Source organism: Balaenoptera ricei, chromosome X (genome assembly GCF_028023285.1).
Source record: "Balaenoptera ricei isolate mBalRic1 chromosome X, mBalRic1.hap2, whole genome shotgun sequence".
NCBI lineage: Eukaryota > Metazoa > Chordata > Mammalia > Artiodactyla > Balaenopteridae > Balaenoptera > Balaenoptera ricei.
This window is the reverse complement of record NC_082660.1, coordinates 12827150-12843991: the sequence shown is the minus strand read 5'-3', so window position 1 is coordinate 12843991 and position 16842 is coordinate 12827150. Positions and strand designations below refer to the sequence as shown.

Here is a 16842-nt window from a genome sequence, read left to right as displayed (position 1 = left end):
TCTTTTCTCCCACCATCAGGGAATTTATAGTATCCTTGGGAGAAATAGAAATATATTTTTGTTTGTCTTCTTGTCACTGACAGAGTGCAGGGTGATTGTAATAGAGTATTTTTATTTATTTATTTATTTATTTTGAGTGACTAATATGGTTTTTTTTTGAATTTTTGAATTTTATTTTATTTTTTTATATAGCATGTTCTTATTAGTCATCCATTTTATACACATCAATTTTGTTTATCTTCTCAAAGAACCAGCTTTTAGTTTTATTGATCTTTGCTATTGTTTTCTTTGTTTCTATTTCATTTATTTCTGCTCTGATCTTTATGATTTCTTTCCTTCTGCTAACTTTGGGGTTTTTTGGTTCTTCTTTCTCTAATTGCTTTAGGTGTAAGGTTAGGTTGTTTATTTGAGATTTTTCTTGTTTCTTGAGGTAGGCTTGTATAGCTATAAACTTCCCTCTTAGAACTGCTTTTGCTGCATCCCATAGGTTTTGGATTGTCGTGTTTTCATTGTCATTTGTCCCTAGGTATTTTTTGATTTCCTCTTTGATTTCTTCAGTGATCTCTTGGTTATTTAGTAAGGTATTGTTTAGCCTCCATGTGTTTGTGTTTTTACGTTTTTTTCCCTTTAATTCATTTCTAATCTCATAGCATTGTGGTCAGAAAAGATGCTTGATATGATTTCAATTTTTTTAAATTTACTGAGGCTTGATTTGTGACCCAAGATGTGATCTATCCTGGAGAATGTTCCGTGTGCACTTGACAAGAAAGTGTAATCTGCTGTTTTTGGATGGAATGTCCTATAAATATCAATTAAATCTATCTGATCTATTGTGTCATTTAAAGCTTGTGTTTCCTTATTAATTTTCTGTTTGGATGATCTGTCCATTGGTGTAAGTGAGGTGTTAAAGTCCCCCACTATTATTGTGTTACTGTCGATTTCCTCTTTTATAGCTGTTAGCAGTTGCCTTATGTATTGAGGTGCTCCTATGTTGGGTGCATATATATTTATAATTATTATAGCTTCTTCTTGGATTGATCCCTTGATCATTATGTAGTGTCCTTCCTTGTCTCTTGTAACATTCTTTATTTTAAAGTCTATTTTATCTGATATGAGTATTGCTACTCCAGCTTTCTTTTGATTTCCATTTGCATGGAATATCTTTTTCCATCCCCTCACTTTCAGTCTGAATGTGTCCCTAGGTCTGAAGTGGGTCTCTTGTAGACAGCATATATATGGGTCTTGTTTTTGTATCCATTCAGCAAGCCTGTGTCTTTTGGTTGGAGCATTTAATCCATTCATGTTTAAGGTAATTATCGATATGTATGTTCCTATTACCATTTTCTTAATTGTTATGGGTTTGTTTTTGTAGGTCGTTTTCTTCTTTTGTGTTTCCCACTTAGAGAAGTTCCTTTAGCATTTGTTATAGAGCTGGTTTGCTGGTGCTGAATTCTCTTAGCTTTTGCTTGTCTGTAAAGCTTTTGATTTCCCCATCGAATGTGAATGAGATCCTTGCCGGGTAGAGTAATCTTGGTTGTAGGTTCTTCCCTTTCATCACCTTAAATATATCATGCCACTCCCTTCTGGCTTGGAGAGTTTCTGCTGAGAAATCAGCTGTTAACCTTATGGGAGTTCCCTTGTATGTTATTTGTCATTTTTCCCTTGTTGCTTTTAATAATTTTTGTTTGTCTTTAATTTTTGTCAATTTGATTACCATGTGTCTCGGCGTGTTTCTCCTTGGGTTTATCCTGCCTGGGACTCTCTGCGCTTCCTGGACTTGGGTGGCTATTTCCTTTCCCATGTTAGGGAAGTTTTCGACTATAATGTCTTCAAATACTTTTTCAGGTCCTTTCTCTCTCTCTTCTCCTTCTGGGACCCCCTATAATGCGAATGTTGTTGCATTTAATGTTGTCCCAGAGGTCTCTTAGGCTGTCTTCATTTCTTTTCATTCTTTTTTCTTTATTCTGTTCCGCAGCAGTGAATTCCACCATTCTGTCTTCCAGGTCACTTATCCGTTCTTCTGCCTCAGTTATTCTGCTATTGATTCCTTCTAGTGTAGTTTTCATTTCAGTTATTGTATTGTTCATCTCTGTTTGTTTGTTCTTTCATTCTTCTAGGTCTTTGTTAAACATTTCTTGCATCTTCTCGATCTTTGCCTCCATTCTTTTTCCGAGGTCCTGGATCATCTTCATTATCATTATTCTGAATTCTTTTTCTGGAAGGTTTCCTATCTCCACTTCATTTAGTTGTTTTTCTGGGGTTTTATCTTGTTCCTTCATCTGGTACATAGCCCTCTGCCTTTTCGTCTTGTCTGTCTTTCTGTGATTGTGGTTTTTCTTCCACAGGCTGCAGGATTGTGGTTCTTCTTGCTTCTGCTGTCTGCCCTCTGGTGGATGAGGCTATCTAAGAGGCTGGTGTAACCTTCCTGATGGGAGGGACTGGTGGTGGGTAGAGCTGGGTGTTGCTCTGGTGGGCAGAGCTCGGTAAAACTTTAATCCGATTGTCTGGTGATGGGTGGGGCTGGGTTCCCTTCCTGTTGGTTGTTTGGCCTGAGGCGACCCAACACTGGAGCCTACCCGGGCTCTTTGGTGGGGCTAATGGCGGACTCTGAGAGGGCTCACGCCAAGGAGTACTTCCCAGAACTTCTGCTGCCAGTGTCCTTGTCCCCACAGTAAGCCACAGTCACCCCCCGCCTCTGCAGGAGACCCTCCAACACTAGCAGGTAGGTCTGGTTCAGTCTCCTATGGGGTCACTGCTCCTTCCCCTGGGTCCCGATGCATACACTACTTTGTGTGTGCCCTCCAAGAGTGGAGTCTCTGTTTCCCCCAGTGCTGTCGAAATCCCGCCAGCCTTCAAAGTCTGATTCTCTGGGAATTCCCCCTCTCGTTTTCAGACCCCCAGGCTGGTAAGCCTGACGTGGGGCTCAGAACCTTCACTCCAGTGGGTGGACTTCTGTGGTATAATTGTTCTCCAGTTTGTGAATCACCCACTCAGCAGTTATGGGATTTGATTTTATTGTGATTGCTCCCCTCCTACCGTCTCACTGTGGCTTCTCCTTTGTCTTTGCATGTGGGGTATCTTTTTTGGTGAGTTCCAGTGTCTTCCTGTCGATGATTGTTCAGCAGTTAGTTGTGATTCCGGTGCTCTCGCAAGAGGCAGTGAGCACACATCCTTCTACTCTGCCATCTTGAACCGGCAGGCCAACTAATATCTGTAATAAAGCATTTTTAACTTGAAGTCCCAAAACCTATGTTCTTCCCCTGTTAGATCCAGATCTTGAATTTGTTGAGTCTCAGTTTCTTTCTTTCTTTTTTATTTACTTATTTAATTGGTTGCGCCGGGTCTTAGTTGTGGCATGCAGGTTCTTTAGTTGTGGCATGCGGGATCTTTAGTTGCGGCATGCGAACTCTTAGTTGCGGCCTGTGGGAATCTAGTTCCCTGACCAGGGATCAAACCTGGGCCCCATGCATTGGGAGCATGGACCCTTAGCCACTGGACCACCAGCTAAGCCCCGAGCCTCAGTTTCTTTATTTGTAAAGTGGAAATAATATTGTTGATCTGCCATAAGGACCGATTGGCATCATTTATATGAAAAGGCTATAAATCTGTAAAACACAATACAAATGTGAGCTAACATTTAACAAAATAATACTGCCTTTTTGTCAGCTGATACATGAATGCAAGTATGATGAGTCTGTAGGGTTCATGTTTGGTCTTTCTGGAGGGAAAAGAGGTTTAACTGGTACTTCTTTGGTTACTAGGGCTTCAACATTTAAATATATGCCCCAATCTTTGATTCTACCACAGAAACTAAACACAGGACAACTATTTTTTTCTTTATCTCTTTTACAGATATTACACAAGGACCATTTATCAATTCCAGTTTCATGAAGCCCTTTGTCAAACAGCTAAACATGAAGGTCCCCTGCACAAATGTGATATCTCAAATTCCACCGAAGCTGGGCAAAGGCTGCTGTAAGAGATGCTTCAAAATATTGAACCTCTCATTCCTATTTAATTTTACCCATTTCCATGCCTAGGTTTGAATTTGATTTCTTTGTTCTTAGAAGAAAATTGGGGGCCTCAAAATGTTCTCATCCACAAATTAAATGTTTGTTTCGTGGTCACACAGGAACCTGGACCATGTGATGGCTGGACAGGCCACCTCCTCTCTCCATGTCATAACTACAGAGCTCTTTTTGTAGTAACTGGAGGGGAAGAGAGATTGAAGGATGAATACATCTGTTAACATGGCTTCTTTTCTTATTTGCCAGGAGCAAACTTAGTCAAGCCAAAGAGGAGAAAGCATAGATTGTACATGTAAGTGGGTGTACATCTGGAATCCCTCAAAAGGCCCTGAACCCACCCTCCCCTTTTTTCATGTAGCCAAATGCTGCACCTTGGAAAATCAGAACCCTGGACCTTAGCATTGGAAAATATTGTGCGAGTAAAGACTATGGACGTAAAACCACTGCTCAACTACTTTGAGCCGTTGTTGACCTGGCTGAAAGAGCAGAACAGGAATTCGTCTGTGGGATGGAGCACAGACTGGACTCCATGTGAGTACATCGAGTTGACACATTTCTAATTGCCCACTTTCTGCTTCCCCTAGTGCTCTCTGGCCCCAGTCTCATGGGACTGTGACACAGCTGAATATGTTCTCCCTCTACTTAGCCCCTGTACTATGGTGGTAGCTGCCATTTTATCTGGGAGGAAACACATTTGTTGAGCAGCTACTATGTACCTGGCACAGTGAAAACTACCTCTCTCTCTCTTTTTCAAGTCTGCTTTACTAGCCCCATATTTAAAATAAAAGAGTCTTTAACAGTCTCCAACCCACTGTATTCGAATCCTGCTCTTCAAAGACAAGTACTTTTAACAATTTTAATGCTATTGCCTCTTCTTTCTGGTGGCCACATTCATATTTTTAAACAATTTGTTTATATTGTCATTTCCCTATAGCTCACTTTTAGGCATGCACTTCTGCCTACTCTTCTGCCTCCTTTTCTCATTCTCCCAATTAGGTTTAACACAATTTTTCATAGAGAAGTTATCAATATTTGCATCATTATGCTTGCAGAACCAATATACTATTTTATATCCTTTCTTATGTGGTTTTTTGTTTGTCCTGGAGTTTCTATTGTCTCATGTTTTTTGTATGCCTAATTTGCTATGTACGTCACATTCATCTTTTTCAACTATTCCAACATATCTATTCTTTTCAGTCTCATTTTTTCCTAAAGAACTCCCTCTTAGAGTCCTCCTATCTCAATCTGGACCACAGTTTTCATCCTGAGTCATCCCTTTGCTGCTGTCCTGGGTTGAATCCACTGCTTCCTGGATGCCATGTCTTCTTTCGTGAATTACCTCTTGCTTTGCTGCAGCACAGCCTCCAAGTGACTTTCTAAGCAAGAGCTCATGGGGTAGGAACATCAACTGTTCCCCAAAGTGTCTTTAACCAGACCTTGAGTTTCATTCCCCTTGTTTTCAGTCCAGTATCTTCTTCCCACCCCCTACTGTACCTGAATCCCAAGCCTCTCCAGGATTCTGTGGGACTTTGGGGGTCTGTGCTGCCTGTGTATACACATTAGGGCATGGCTTCCTGACCCTTGTGAAAGCACTTGCCACTCCTCCATAACTTCTCATTTTCCAAAAGTGTGTTTATACCTTAAAAAATTCCTTTACTATCACTTTAGTGGGATCTTGGGAGAGGAAGGAAATAAACACACATGGTCAATGTGTCATCTGTAACAACAGTCTGTTATTTCTCTTTAATCAGATTCTGACCAAAGCATCAAAGTGAGGATAAGCCTAAAATCAGCTCTTGGAGAAAAAGCTGTGAGTATTCTACACAGTGCGTCGATGACTTTTCAACGCATTCCCTTAAATAGGGCACAACAAGCCCATTCCAGTGTGGTCTAAAAGATGAGAGGATACATGGTTCTCTTAAAAAGCTCTAGATTCTGCCCTTTGGCTTTTGGGTTGTTTTTTTTAGGAACACATTCATTCCTTATTGGATTGGCTATGCCTCCTCTTTCCTTGTGACTTTGAAGGTGTTATGAAGATCAATAAGAAAACATCCAATCTTAAGTATCAAATACCCACCCTCCCAATTCACTCTAATCACCATTACTTGTATTTGAGGAAGAGGACATGGTTATGTTTTGAGAGATTGCTTGCTCTTAGAAGCACTGTAGGCAGTTTTGCGTTGTTTTGTCTTAGTCAATCATCTATATCCTGGAAGCTTGTTTTAATCTTAGACCCCGGCCCTGGACCTGCTTAATCGGACTCTGCATTTTAACAAGCCCCCGGTGGGTTTGTAGATGCAATAAAGACTGGGAAGCTCTGATTTAGAACACAGTTTCTCAAACATGGCTGCACACTGGAGTCATTTGGGATTTTTGAAAAATATCAGTGCTTGAATCCCACTCCCAGAGATTCTGACTTAATTGCTCTGTGGTGTGGCATCAAGTCATCAAAGCTCCCCAGGTGACTGATTACGGCACAGTTTGAGAACCACTGATGTAGAGATGCATTTCAGGACAACAGAATGTTTTACAGAAAATCAGATTACTTACACCTTCATGTGAATTACTTTAATCAGCTATTCCTTTCTCCTAAACACCTGTCTCAGGTTATCCGGTTTGAAGCAACCTGTCTCAGGTTATCCAGTTTGAAGCAGTAGCGGCTTTGATTGGGAAAGAGGAGAGGAGAGGGTCGCCCCAGGCAGATGGGGATCAAAGGCGTGGGTGGGCTTGTGGCATCCTGCAGGCTTTGCAGGATTAGAGGGCAGCCTGGCACTATTGGATAAAACAGTCCAAGGTGCTACAGAAAATTGTTCTTTGCGTTGGATAGACCCAAAGATGGCATTTGTACCCCCTTACTTTTCCTGGGAAGTTAAATATTGTCCAAGGTTCCACAGTAGTTGTAGTGTATTTTAGTGTAATTTTCATAGATAAGTAAGACATCTAAACATAAATAACATAGTAGGAGTAAAAAAGGAACATTTAAGAAAGAAATAATAAAAATGGAAGTGCATCACTTCCCAATCTCTAAAAGTTCATGTTCCTATTTCTTAACAATCATTGAGTGTCTCTGGGATCATTTCTCTTTCTGTCATATTTTTATTAGCTCTTCCTTGGACTAATGAAATTTAATTATTTTAATTTAAAGGATCTGGTAGGTCAGGATCCTTTTCAATTATCTTCTTTTTTCTTGACATGTGTCCCCATGTTCTCTTTCCATGCAGTGAGGGATCAGTAACCTTCAGAGGGGTTGATGGTGTAACATTCTGAGGCCTATTCACTGAATGACAGGTTGCTTTGATGAGACCAGAACCATACTTTTAGCCTGAATAACTGCCCAGTTCAAGCTATTTCATGGCAAAGTCCACCTGGATCTTTGACACTAATTTGGGAACTTGGCCTTTGCTTTTTTTGAATATAGAAATAGTAACCAGAATATTAGTAATAATATTAATAATATCATTATTACTATTAAAGCAACTTTTTCCAACAGCTGTGTGATATCAAGCTGGGGTCAATGTAGCAATCCTTTGAAATCTTTTTTAAAATTTATTTTTATTTATTTTATTTATTTTTTAAATTAATTTTTATTGGAGTATAGTTGCTTTACAATGAAATCTTTTTTTTAAACAGCTAAAATTTTAGATTTACTTCTGAAAATGTAATTACATTTTTTTAAATTGAAGTATAGTTGATTTACAATGTGTTTCAGGTAAACAGCAAAGTGAATCAGTTATACATATACACATATATTTTTTTCAGATTCTTTTCCCATATAGGTTATTACAAAATATTGAGTATAGTTCCTTGTGCTATACAGTAGGTCCTTGTTGGTTATCTATTTTATATATAGTAGTGTGTGTATGTTAATCCCAATCTCCTAATTTATCCCCCTTCCCCGCTATCCCCTTTGGTGACCATAAGTTTGTTTTCTACGTCTGTGAGTCTGTTTTTGTTTTGTAGATAAGTTCATTTGTATCATCCTTTTAGATTCCACATATAAGCGATATCATATGATATTTGTCTTTCTCTGTCTGGCTTACTTCACTTAGTATGATCATCTCAGAATTGTTTTTCCTAGAAGGGGAAGGAGAGATGCAAACTTCGTGCTATTCATGATCTCTACTGCCATCTACTGGAGGAAAGAGTGAACGCTTTTTTTCTGTTTGAACAGGTTTTTCCTGGGCTATGCAAATACACAAGCCATTGGTTTAGCACTGAAAAACAAGAACAAATTACCTTGTTTACAAAAAAATTTTTTTCCTTTGAACCTCAAGTTTCTTCTTTTTTTTACACTAACACATATCCAAGAGTTTACTATAAAAATAGTAAAAACTCAGCACATTTGTCTACAGTATATGGACATTTTAACCAAAACCAATGGCTCACATGACTCCCACCTATAAACCTTCCCTCCGGGTGTTTATTTCAGCTTACATCAAACTAAATTAAAAGGGCAGTGAACGCCATGGTTCTTAAAGCGTGGCTGCGCGACCCGCAGCATTAGCACCACCTGGGAGCTTGTTAGAGATGCGATTTCTTGGGTCTCCTCCCAGACCTTCTGAATTAGAAACTCTGAGGCTCAGGCCCAGGATTCAGTGGTTTAACAAGCCCTCCAGGTGATGCCGATGCACACTCAAGTTGGAGGTCACTGACTTCATGCAGAGCAAGAATCTTTGGCATATTAGACAATTTAAAAATAACGCTTGTGGGGAGATCCCTGGCGGTCCAGTGGTTAGGACTGCGTGCTCTCACTGCCAAGGGCGTGGATTCATTCCCTGGTCGGGGAGCTCAGATCCCACAAGATCCCACAAGATGCACGGCGCGACCAAAAAAAAAAGCTTTTAGAATATCAGGTTTTAATGTACCCCATGATCTCCACTGAGCAGTGTTTTTGTTTTGAATTTGCAGTATGAATGGAATGACAATGAAATGTACTTGTTCCGGTCGTCTGTTGCATACGCCATGAGAGAGTATTTTTCAAAAGTCAGAAACGAGACCATTCCTTTTGAGTGAGTTGATTTGCTGTGCTCTCAATCAGTATTTCCCTTACTCTTGGGTCTAAGAAAATATTATGCTTCAACTTTTATTCAAGTGAAATTAAGAAAAACCTCCTAATAACTTTTAAATCTCTTTGATCTCCTGGAATTTGGGCCAGTCTATTTAGGGATGATTGTGATTTATTTGACTTGTAGGTGACAAGAGCATTGTTATTATTAAATGGCCCTCTCCTCGCCTCTCTCCTCCCTTTCCACCCCCTTCCCTCCTCTCTCCTCTTTTCCTCTCCCCTTCTTTTCCCCAAATGCTCTCATCCACCCTCAGCACTGAAAAAAAAAAAAACGCAGAAATCTCTGCTTTCATTCATGAGCTTATATTCTAATGTATCTGTTTTGTGTGTGTGTGTGTGTTATAGACAATCGACAAAATATGTAAATATGTAAGTAGTAGAATTCGATGGTGATAAGTGCTAGGGAGAAAAATTCAACAGGAAAGGAGCTAGGGAGTGCTGGGGTGTGTGTGTGTGTGTGTGTGTGTGTGTGTGTGTGTGTGTGTGTGTGTAGGGTTCAATTTTAACTAAAATGGTCAGAGAAAGCCTTGTTAATATTTGAGCAAATAGCTGAAACAGGAAAGAGAGTCAGAGGTGCAGACTATGTGGGGAAATGTTTCAGCTGGGAAAATAGCAAGTGGAAAGATCCTGAGGAACAAATATCCTTCACCTGTTGAAGGAACAGCAAGGAGGCTAGTGTGGCTGGAGCACAGTGAGCTAATAGAAGACCAGTGGGAGATGTGGTCATGGTGGGACTGGGCCAGGGGGGTGGGGAGGCGAGAAGAAAGTTCATGTGCGCCTCCCAAGCCGTTCTAAGGCCATTGGCTTTCCTTCTGGGTGAGAAAGGATCTGAGCCCTGTGATCTGCCTTGGGTTTTATTAGGGTCAGTCTGGCAGCTGTGAGAGCAGAGTCTTGTCACATCGTACTGTAAACCCCGCTCCTCACCCTCACCGTGGGGGTAACATGACGGTTTTTGCTGGGAGGGGCAAGGTTCGAAGATATCAACGATTCCTTGCTGATTCTGCTACTGCTTTCAGTTTGAAATTTTTCTATGATTGGAAAAAAACCCCAAACTGTTGTTCTTATATGGTGGCAGAACTAACAGCGCCAAGACTTGCCGTCACACCTTATGTAGTTGAGTTCGTGTGCTTTGGGCAGTGTTAAGCTTGTTGGGACAATTACATCCTTCCATGACGGGCCCTGCCCCATGTCTCCCTACTTTACCCTGTGATCCTCCTCCCATCTCCTTTGCACCAGCAGGAGAAGGTTTCATTCTCTGTACAGTGTCCTCTGTGCCACCAGGGAAGATGCTTCTTTTGTTTCTCCACAGGGAGAAGGACGTGTGGGTGAGTGACTTGAAACCAAGAATCTCCTTCAACTTCTTTGTCACTACACCTAAAAATGTGTCTGACATCATTCCTAGAACTGAAGTTGAAGAGGCCATCAGGTGATATTTTACTTTCTAATGCATGATAGCAGGGCAAGGGGGTCCCCCAATGCAGCAACAGCAGTAACGAATATTTGGTGTGCTTTTACAGTGCCAGGCACTCTTCTGAGTCATTTACATGTTTTTCCTCATCTTAAAAACTTGGGTTTTAATTCCAGAATCTCATAGCAAGGGGATTGTCTTAATTGGGTTTATCCAGATGCAGGTCCTTAGACAAGGATTTGAGTGTAAGTAGTTTATTTGGGAGGTGACCTCAAGAAGCACGGATGGAGGAATGTGGACAGGAGACAGAATGGAAGGAAGGTAGTAAAGGACACGTTATGAGCAAGTTACCGCTGTGGGCAGCTAGAGCTCCATTCTGCTGGGAATTCTGGGAGACGGCGTAGAATATGCACCTCAATTGTCCCATCAGAGCTGGGGTATTTATTCACCACCTCCCATCAGTCACTGGTTGAGAACTGCTTACAGGGGAGACTAATTTCCCAGCATTGCTGGCCTGCAGACAGGGTTGAATCTTGTGGCCTGAGAATGCTCTCGGGAAAAGGCAGCAGGTACTGGCTGAAGGAAGTCTGGCCAGCACACCCGGAAAATGGTAAGAGCAGAGGGCACGTGGGCAGGTGTCGCCATCATTTGCTGTAGGGACTTTGATGTAGGATCCATTTAACTAACCGAAGTCTGAAACAAGGTGGGCAAGGATAGGATTCCTTAGACACTGGTTAGCCTCCATACCAAAAGAGGGACTTGCTATTGGTGGTGAGTGTTCAGAAGGAACAGTTTTCCCCATTTGCCTCAGCTGTTTCCCAAAACAGCAATAGTGAAGAATGGATAGATGTAGGTGTTTCCCCTTGTCATTAAAAAAAAAAAAAAAAAAAGAAAGAAAGAAAAAAAAGGCTTAAGCTACTCACTACTACAGGAAGTGCTCACTAGGTGGCACTCTTGAGCTGCTGTTCATCTTCGGAAGCAGAAACAAGACTTGCTGGGCAGAGTGGGCCTAGAAGATCTGGTTTAGTGGGGTTTACAACCGGAGCACGCCCAGAGACTCACTGGCTGCCTCCACATGACTTGTCCTGGGGAAAAGCGCCCGCTGAGATCATCATGAAGGAGCCCCGCCCTCCTGCAAGCTACAGGGGCCCTCAAACTTCCTGTTTCCAGAATGCCCAGACTCTTTCAGGCAGAGGTTGCCAGGGGTGACATGGCTAATGCTGCTTTGACCTCTCTCTCTCTCTCTCTCTCTCTCTCTCTCTCTCTCTCTCTCTCTGGGTGGACTTTGACCGCCTCCTGACCTGCCCTATACCCAAGGGCAGGAGGATGTGATGCCAGACACTTTGGTTTTCAATCTAGAATATTGAACATTTCACTGTTTTTTGTTTTAAAAATAATCCTCACCTTTTTTTTTGGCAAAGCCTCCTTCCCTGTATTCCTCCCCAGTGCTGCCTTTTAGTGATAATTTTGGATGTCAACACCTTTCATTTGGAAAATACAACTGTGGAGACTTGTGTAGAGGGACTGATTCATTTGTAGAAGAGGTGGATGCAGTTGTCCTTTTCCATTATTTGATATAACATCATTGTAGGCATACCCTGACAGAAGGGAAATTCTTACCAAACATGCTAACTTTGCCTTTACAACCCAGGAGTCACAGATGAACAAATGCCAACCATTTGCACGTTTCCACACTTGCAGCCTAATTTTCCAATGGAGCTGTTTCCAAACCTAATCTAGGTTACAAGATATGAAAGATGTATAATTGTCAAAACTCAAATCTTTCACTGAACCTGGTTATTTACTTTGATTTCATTGCTTTTTTAGGTATACATTTTTAGGATAAGCCTTATCAAATCCGTTTGGGAACAATGATATAAGGAGTAAATAATTGCACACAGTTTTCTTTTGCCTAAGTGTTTTGCTTTTGGGAATAGGATGTCCCGGGGCCGTATCAATGATGCTTTCCGCCTGGATGACAACAGCCTGGAGTTTCTGGGGATTCAGCCGACGCTGGGACCCCCTTATGAGCCACCTGTCACCATATGGCTGATTATCTTCGGGGCCGTGATGGGAGTGGTAGTGATTGGCATTGCCGTGCTCATCTTCACTGGGATCAGAGATCGAAGAGAGTAAGTGACCTTTCTTAGACTTATCTAGCCTAAAACAGAAAGGTTTAGGGAAAACTAACTGGAAATTTTGCAGTAAGTGGTAGGTTGTACAAGCCAATTACTTACTTGGACAATTTCGCAGCTAAATATTCTTATGCTTCCCCTAGAAATTTACCAGATTTCATCAGCACTTTGCCTCCCTAGCAAAGCCCCACCGTACAGGACATGTCCAGGCTGGAGTTGGCTGGTGTGCCCTGGTAAACTCCAGCCTGGCCCACAGCATCATTGCCCCACTGCTAAGAGGCACTCCAAGCCCAGCAGGAGTGAGTGGGCTCAGGGCATTATCCTAGCTGATAAGTCCTCCTCGGTCCAGAACTGACCTTAGAGGCTGGATTAGTGATGGATTTGAACTGTGAAATCATTCAAGAATGAGCTCTGAGATTTGCTTCAAACTGCTACACTCGAATCCTCTTCATCCCTCCTCTGATAGCACAGACGCCCTACTATCCCCTCAGTTCATGGGTCAGGCACCCTCTAATTTGTTCTTGAGTTGAAGATCCAAGTTCATGGAGGATTTAAATCACCGGAGACCTGATGTATAGTCTTGCCCTGCCACTAGATTTGTTTTCTGACCTTGAGACATCATTTACGTTTGTTGGGCTTATATCATTGAAGTTAATCATATTTTATAGCACCTAACAAAACTCTCTGCACACTTTCGGTTGTTTAAACATGTTCTTTAATTTTTACACGCACTAGTCTATTTTGCTCAATTTTCTTCACTATATTATTTGTTCTCCCAAGTAACTTCATTTTTAAAAATAGGCATTTACTAGAATACATTCATATAGTTAAAATTTTTTAAGTACAAAAGGATACACAGAGTCTTCTGTCACTCTTTGCTTCCAAGTTCCCTTCCCAAAGCCAACAAAAACGATCGGTTTTTAAAAAATTTTTATTTTATATTATAGTTGATTTACAATGTTGTGTTAGTTTTAGGTGTACAGCAAAGTGATTTAGTTATACATATATCTCTTCTTTTTCAGATTCTTTTCCCATATAGGTTATTACAGAGTATAGAGTTCCCTGTGTTATACAGTAGGTCCTTGTTGATTATCTGTTTTATATACAGTAGTGTATATATATTAATCACAATCTCCCAATTTATCCCTCCCTGCCCTTTCCTCTTTGGTAATCATAAGTTTGTTTTCTAAGTCTGTGAGTCTTTCTGAAAAACGATCAGTTTTTTGGAGACCCAATGAATCAGAATCTGTGTTTTAGTAAGACCTGCAGACTTGGACACACATTACAGTTTAAGAAGCGCTCCTCTACATACTAAAAACTTGCACATGAGACGCTCTTCCAAAGTTAATTCATTAAAGAAATTATTTGGAAGCCCCTCCTTCATGCTACACACTATGTTAATAGAAGGTACATAGAAAAATAAGACTGTCAACCCTGCTCATGTATTTCTTACATTAGTGTTCTCAGTGATTGTATGATGTAAATATGTAATTATCTTCATGTATATATAAAACTGAGATTCAGAGAGGCCAAGAAACTTTCTCAAGTTTGCACGGCTAGTCAGTAACACATGAGGATATATGCTTGGTTTCTAAAGCTGGTTATTGTACTACAAAGCAGGCCTACCCTGATCTTTATACTTTGGAAGTTGATACTTTAGTGGGGAAGCTTTTTAAAATGAAGTGATTGGCTGAATGACCACTGAGTTCCTAAAAATAATAATAATGGTCAATATTTATTGAGGATTACATGCCGAGTACCGTGAGTACTCTGCCAGCATTATTTCGTTGGCTTCACATGATTGCCATCATTTGCCGAATAGGCAGACTGAGACACAGAGCCCCCTGCTCTCTGACTCCAGAGCTTATACCCTAACCAATCTCCTGTGCTCTGCCAGCCATCGTGCCGACCAATCATGGGCCTAAAGAAGTGAATCCGATGCACTCTGGCTGCCTATAGTCCATTGAGAGGGGACTGGTATGCAAATGAGTACAGGTGATTAGATGCTGAGACGAAAAAGATGCCTGGGCCCAGTGGAGTCCAAGCGAGGCCGTGTCATTCTAAGATCACAATATTAAGGTGATTTCACTTTATTTAACAGGAAAAGTCAAGCAAGCAGTGAAGAAAATCCTTATATCTCCATGGACTTGAGTAAAGAAGAAAATAATTCAGGATTCCAAAATAGTGGTGATGTTCACACTTCGTTTTAGAAAAATCTCTTTTATTTCCTCTTGAGGTGATCTTATTGTATGTAAATGTTAATTTCACAGTACAGAACATAGGAGATTATAAGGATGTCATTAAATGTCAAAGCTATGGCTCTGTTCAGGAAAAGCTGTCCAAAGAAGACATGCCTGAGGAGAGGGCATCTTCACTTGCATCGCCTTTAGTATTTGTTTCTGCCTCAGGATTTGACTTTTCTGTTTCCTGAAAGAGGTGTTTCTATTTGAGAATAGAGAAAGTTTGTCTTTGGCCTCACACGCTGCTCGGGAGTAATAGAAATGGAAATGTCCGCTGTGTTGCTGGAATTGAAAAAAAAGGAGACATGGCAGGAGCAGGTGTTGGGCTCTGGTGTGGAACCTGGGTGGATCGCTCTTAAAGACGGTGCCTGTGAACAGATGGAGCTGCAGGGATGGAGAACAGCACGCACTGTTCACTTGGATTTAATTCAAGTGTAAAGGATGTCATGCTCTCTTCACATTAACTTGATCTAAGTACTCTAGTGATTTCCCCCAGTGATGATTGGACTGGAACATGCCTTCTTCAGGGTGACAGGGCTACAGAAGAGAGAAGAACCCAGAGAGCCATTGGAGGACACCGCCTTCTCACTTCCAAGCTGCTTGATCACCATCTTCCTGACAACATCAAACTAGCCCCAGGGGCCTCCGTGAACCCCCCTCCAGAGCACCCGTGATAGAAACGCACTTCCGTTGCTCTCTAACTGTGGAGTGCATGGAGATCCCAACTGAATGTCACCCTCTGAAGTGGGCTCCCAATCTCTTAAATCTTTTGTATTTGCCCACAATGTCTGAGTAGTGCTGAGCACGAAGCAGACACTCAGTAAATACTCGATTTACACACTCGTGTGGTCTTATGTGTACTTCCGTGCTCGGGTTTCTGTGGCTTCAGTCTGCTTTTCACTTCCAGGGACAAAGTTGCCATCTGACTGTCCAGGACTCTTGACCTCCCATATGTCTTGGAATGTATCCCAATGCCTTCAGTTGCTTTATATTTATTGTATAAATCAATTATAAAATCAGTCGAAAAAGCGTTGTGTTAAGAGCGTCTACACCATCAGGTTAGGAACCAAACCTGGTAATGCTTTTATATATCTCAGAGCCCCCAGCCCAGTTCTGAGCACAGCATCCAATACAGACCTGAAAACTGATTTAAAATGGATTAAATAGGTGAAAATATCCAAACTCTACCCATCAATTCACTTTACGTGGTGACCAGCATACTGTTAGAGTAACTTTGTCAAGTAAGGAGAACTAGCAGCTCCTGCTCAAAAGACCCAAATTTCCGGATGGCTTTTAGGGAAGGGCTTTTAAAGGCAACGTTAGGGGTGAGGGGGACCCCCAACGTAGGGGGTCTGATCAGCTTGTGGACATTCTTCTGATTGACTGGTGGTGAGGTAATTGGGTGGTATTTCTGGAGTCAGCATCATCAACCTTCTGGTTCTAACCAGTGTGGGGTCTGTGTGCTGGTGGGCAGCATGCAGTTAAGTTCTTCCACCTGGTGGCGGTTTCAGTATCTGCTAAACAGCTCAAGGATACGGCTCAGGATATTATCTGTAGCCCTTGAGGAGGAGCTAAAGGTCCTTGACTTTGCTTTATGGCTAAACTATTACTGTCTTGATTGACTGTTTTTCTTTGTTCCTGCATTTTCTCATTTCCCTTATTAAATTTGCTCTTTGGAACTTGGGGAAGGCCTAGAGAGCTAAAGATTTTCTACAAACAAGAGGCAGGGGAAGGTCCCATAGAGTCCTGCTGAGCTTCATTTTTAGAAGATCAAATATGTAAAAATAAGGAGAAGAAAGGAAAACACCCTTCAAGCCGGGGGGGGGGGGGGGGGGGACCAGGAAGACCTACTTTGGGCATGGGAAATCTTTCTCGGGGGGCTTTAACAGTCTGTGGTGCAAATCTCTGGTGGACGGAATCAGAGCAGCACATTTCATTATATATTGAGATTTCTGTACCACGGTAA

The 16842-nt window shown here is 41.5% G+C and overlaps 1 protein-coding gene across 2 annotated transcripts in view; it reads left to right on the top strand.

Moving 5' to 3' along the window:
- ACE2 (angiotensin converting enzyme 2) overlaps positions 1-15716 on the top strand; it is a 56481-nt gene extending 40765 nt beyond the window's left edge. For both annotated transcript variants that reach the window (XM_059911338.1, XM_059911337.1), the window contains exons 13-19: positions 3853-3975; positions 4387-4559; positions 5780-5838; positions 8937-9037; positions 10403-10519; positions 12439-12633; positions 14738-15716. In XM_059911338.1, coding sequence (XP_059767321.1) covers positions 3853-3975; positions 4387-4559; positions 5780-5838; positions 8937-9037; positions 10403-10519; positions 12439-12633; positions 14738-14846 — 877 coding nt within the window. In that variant the 3' untranslated portion in view covers positions 14847-15716. The remainder of the gene's footprint in view (positions 1-3852; positions 3976-4386; positions 4560-5779; positions 5839-8936; positions 9038-10402; positions 10520-12438; positions 12634-14737) is intronic.
- The last annotated feature ends 1126 nt before the right edge of the window (positions 15717-16842 follow it).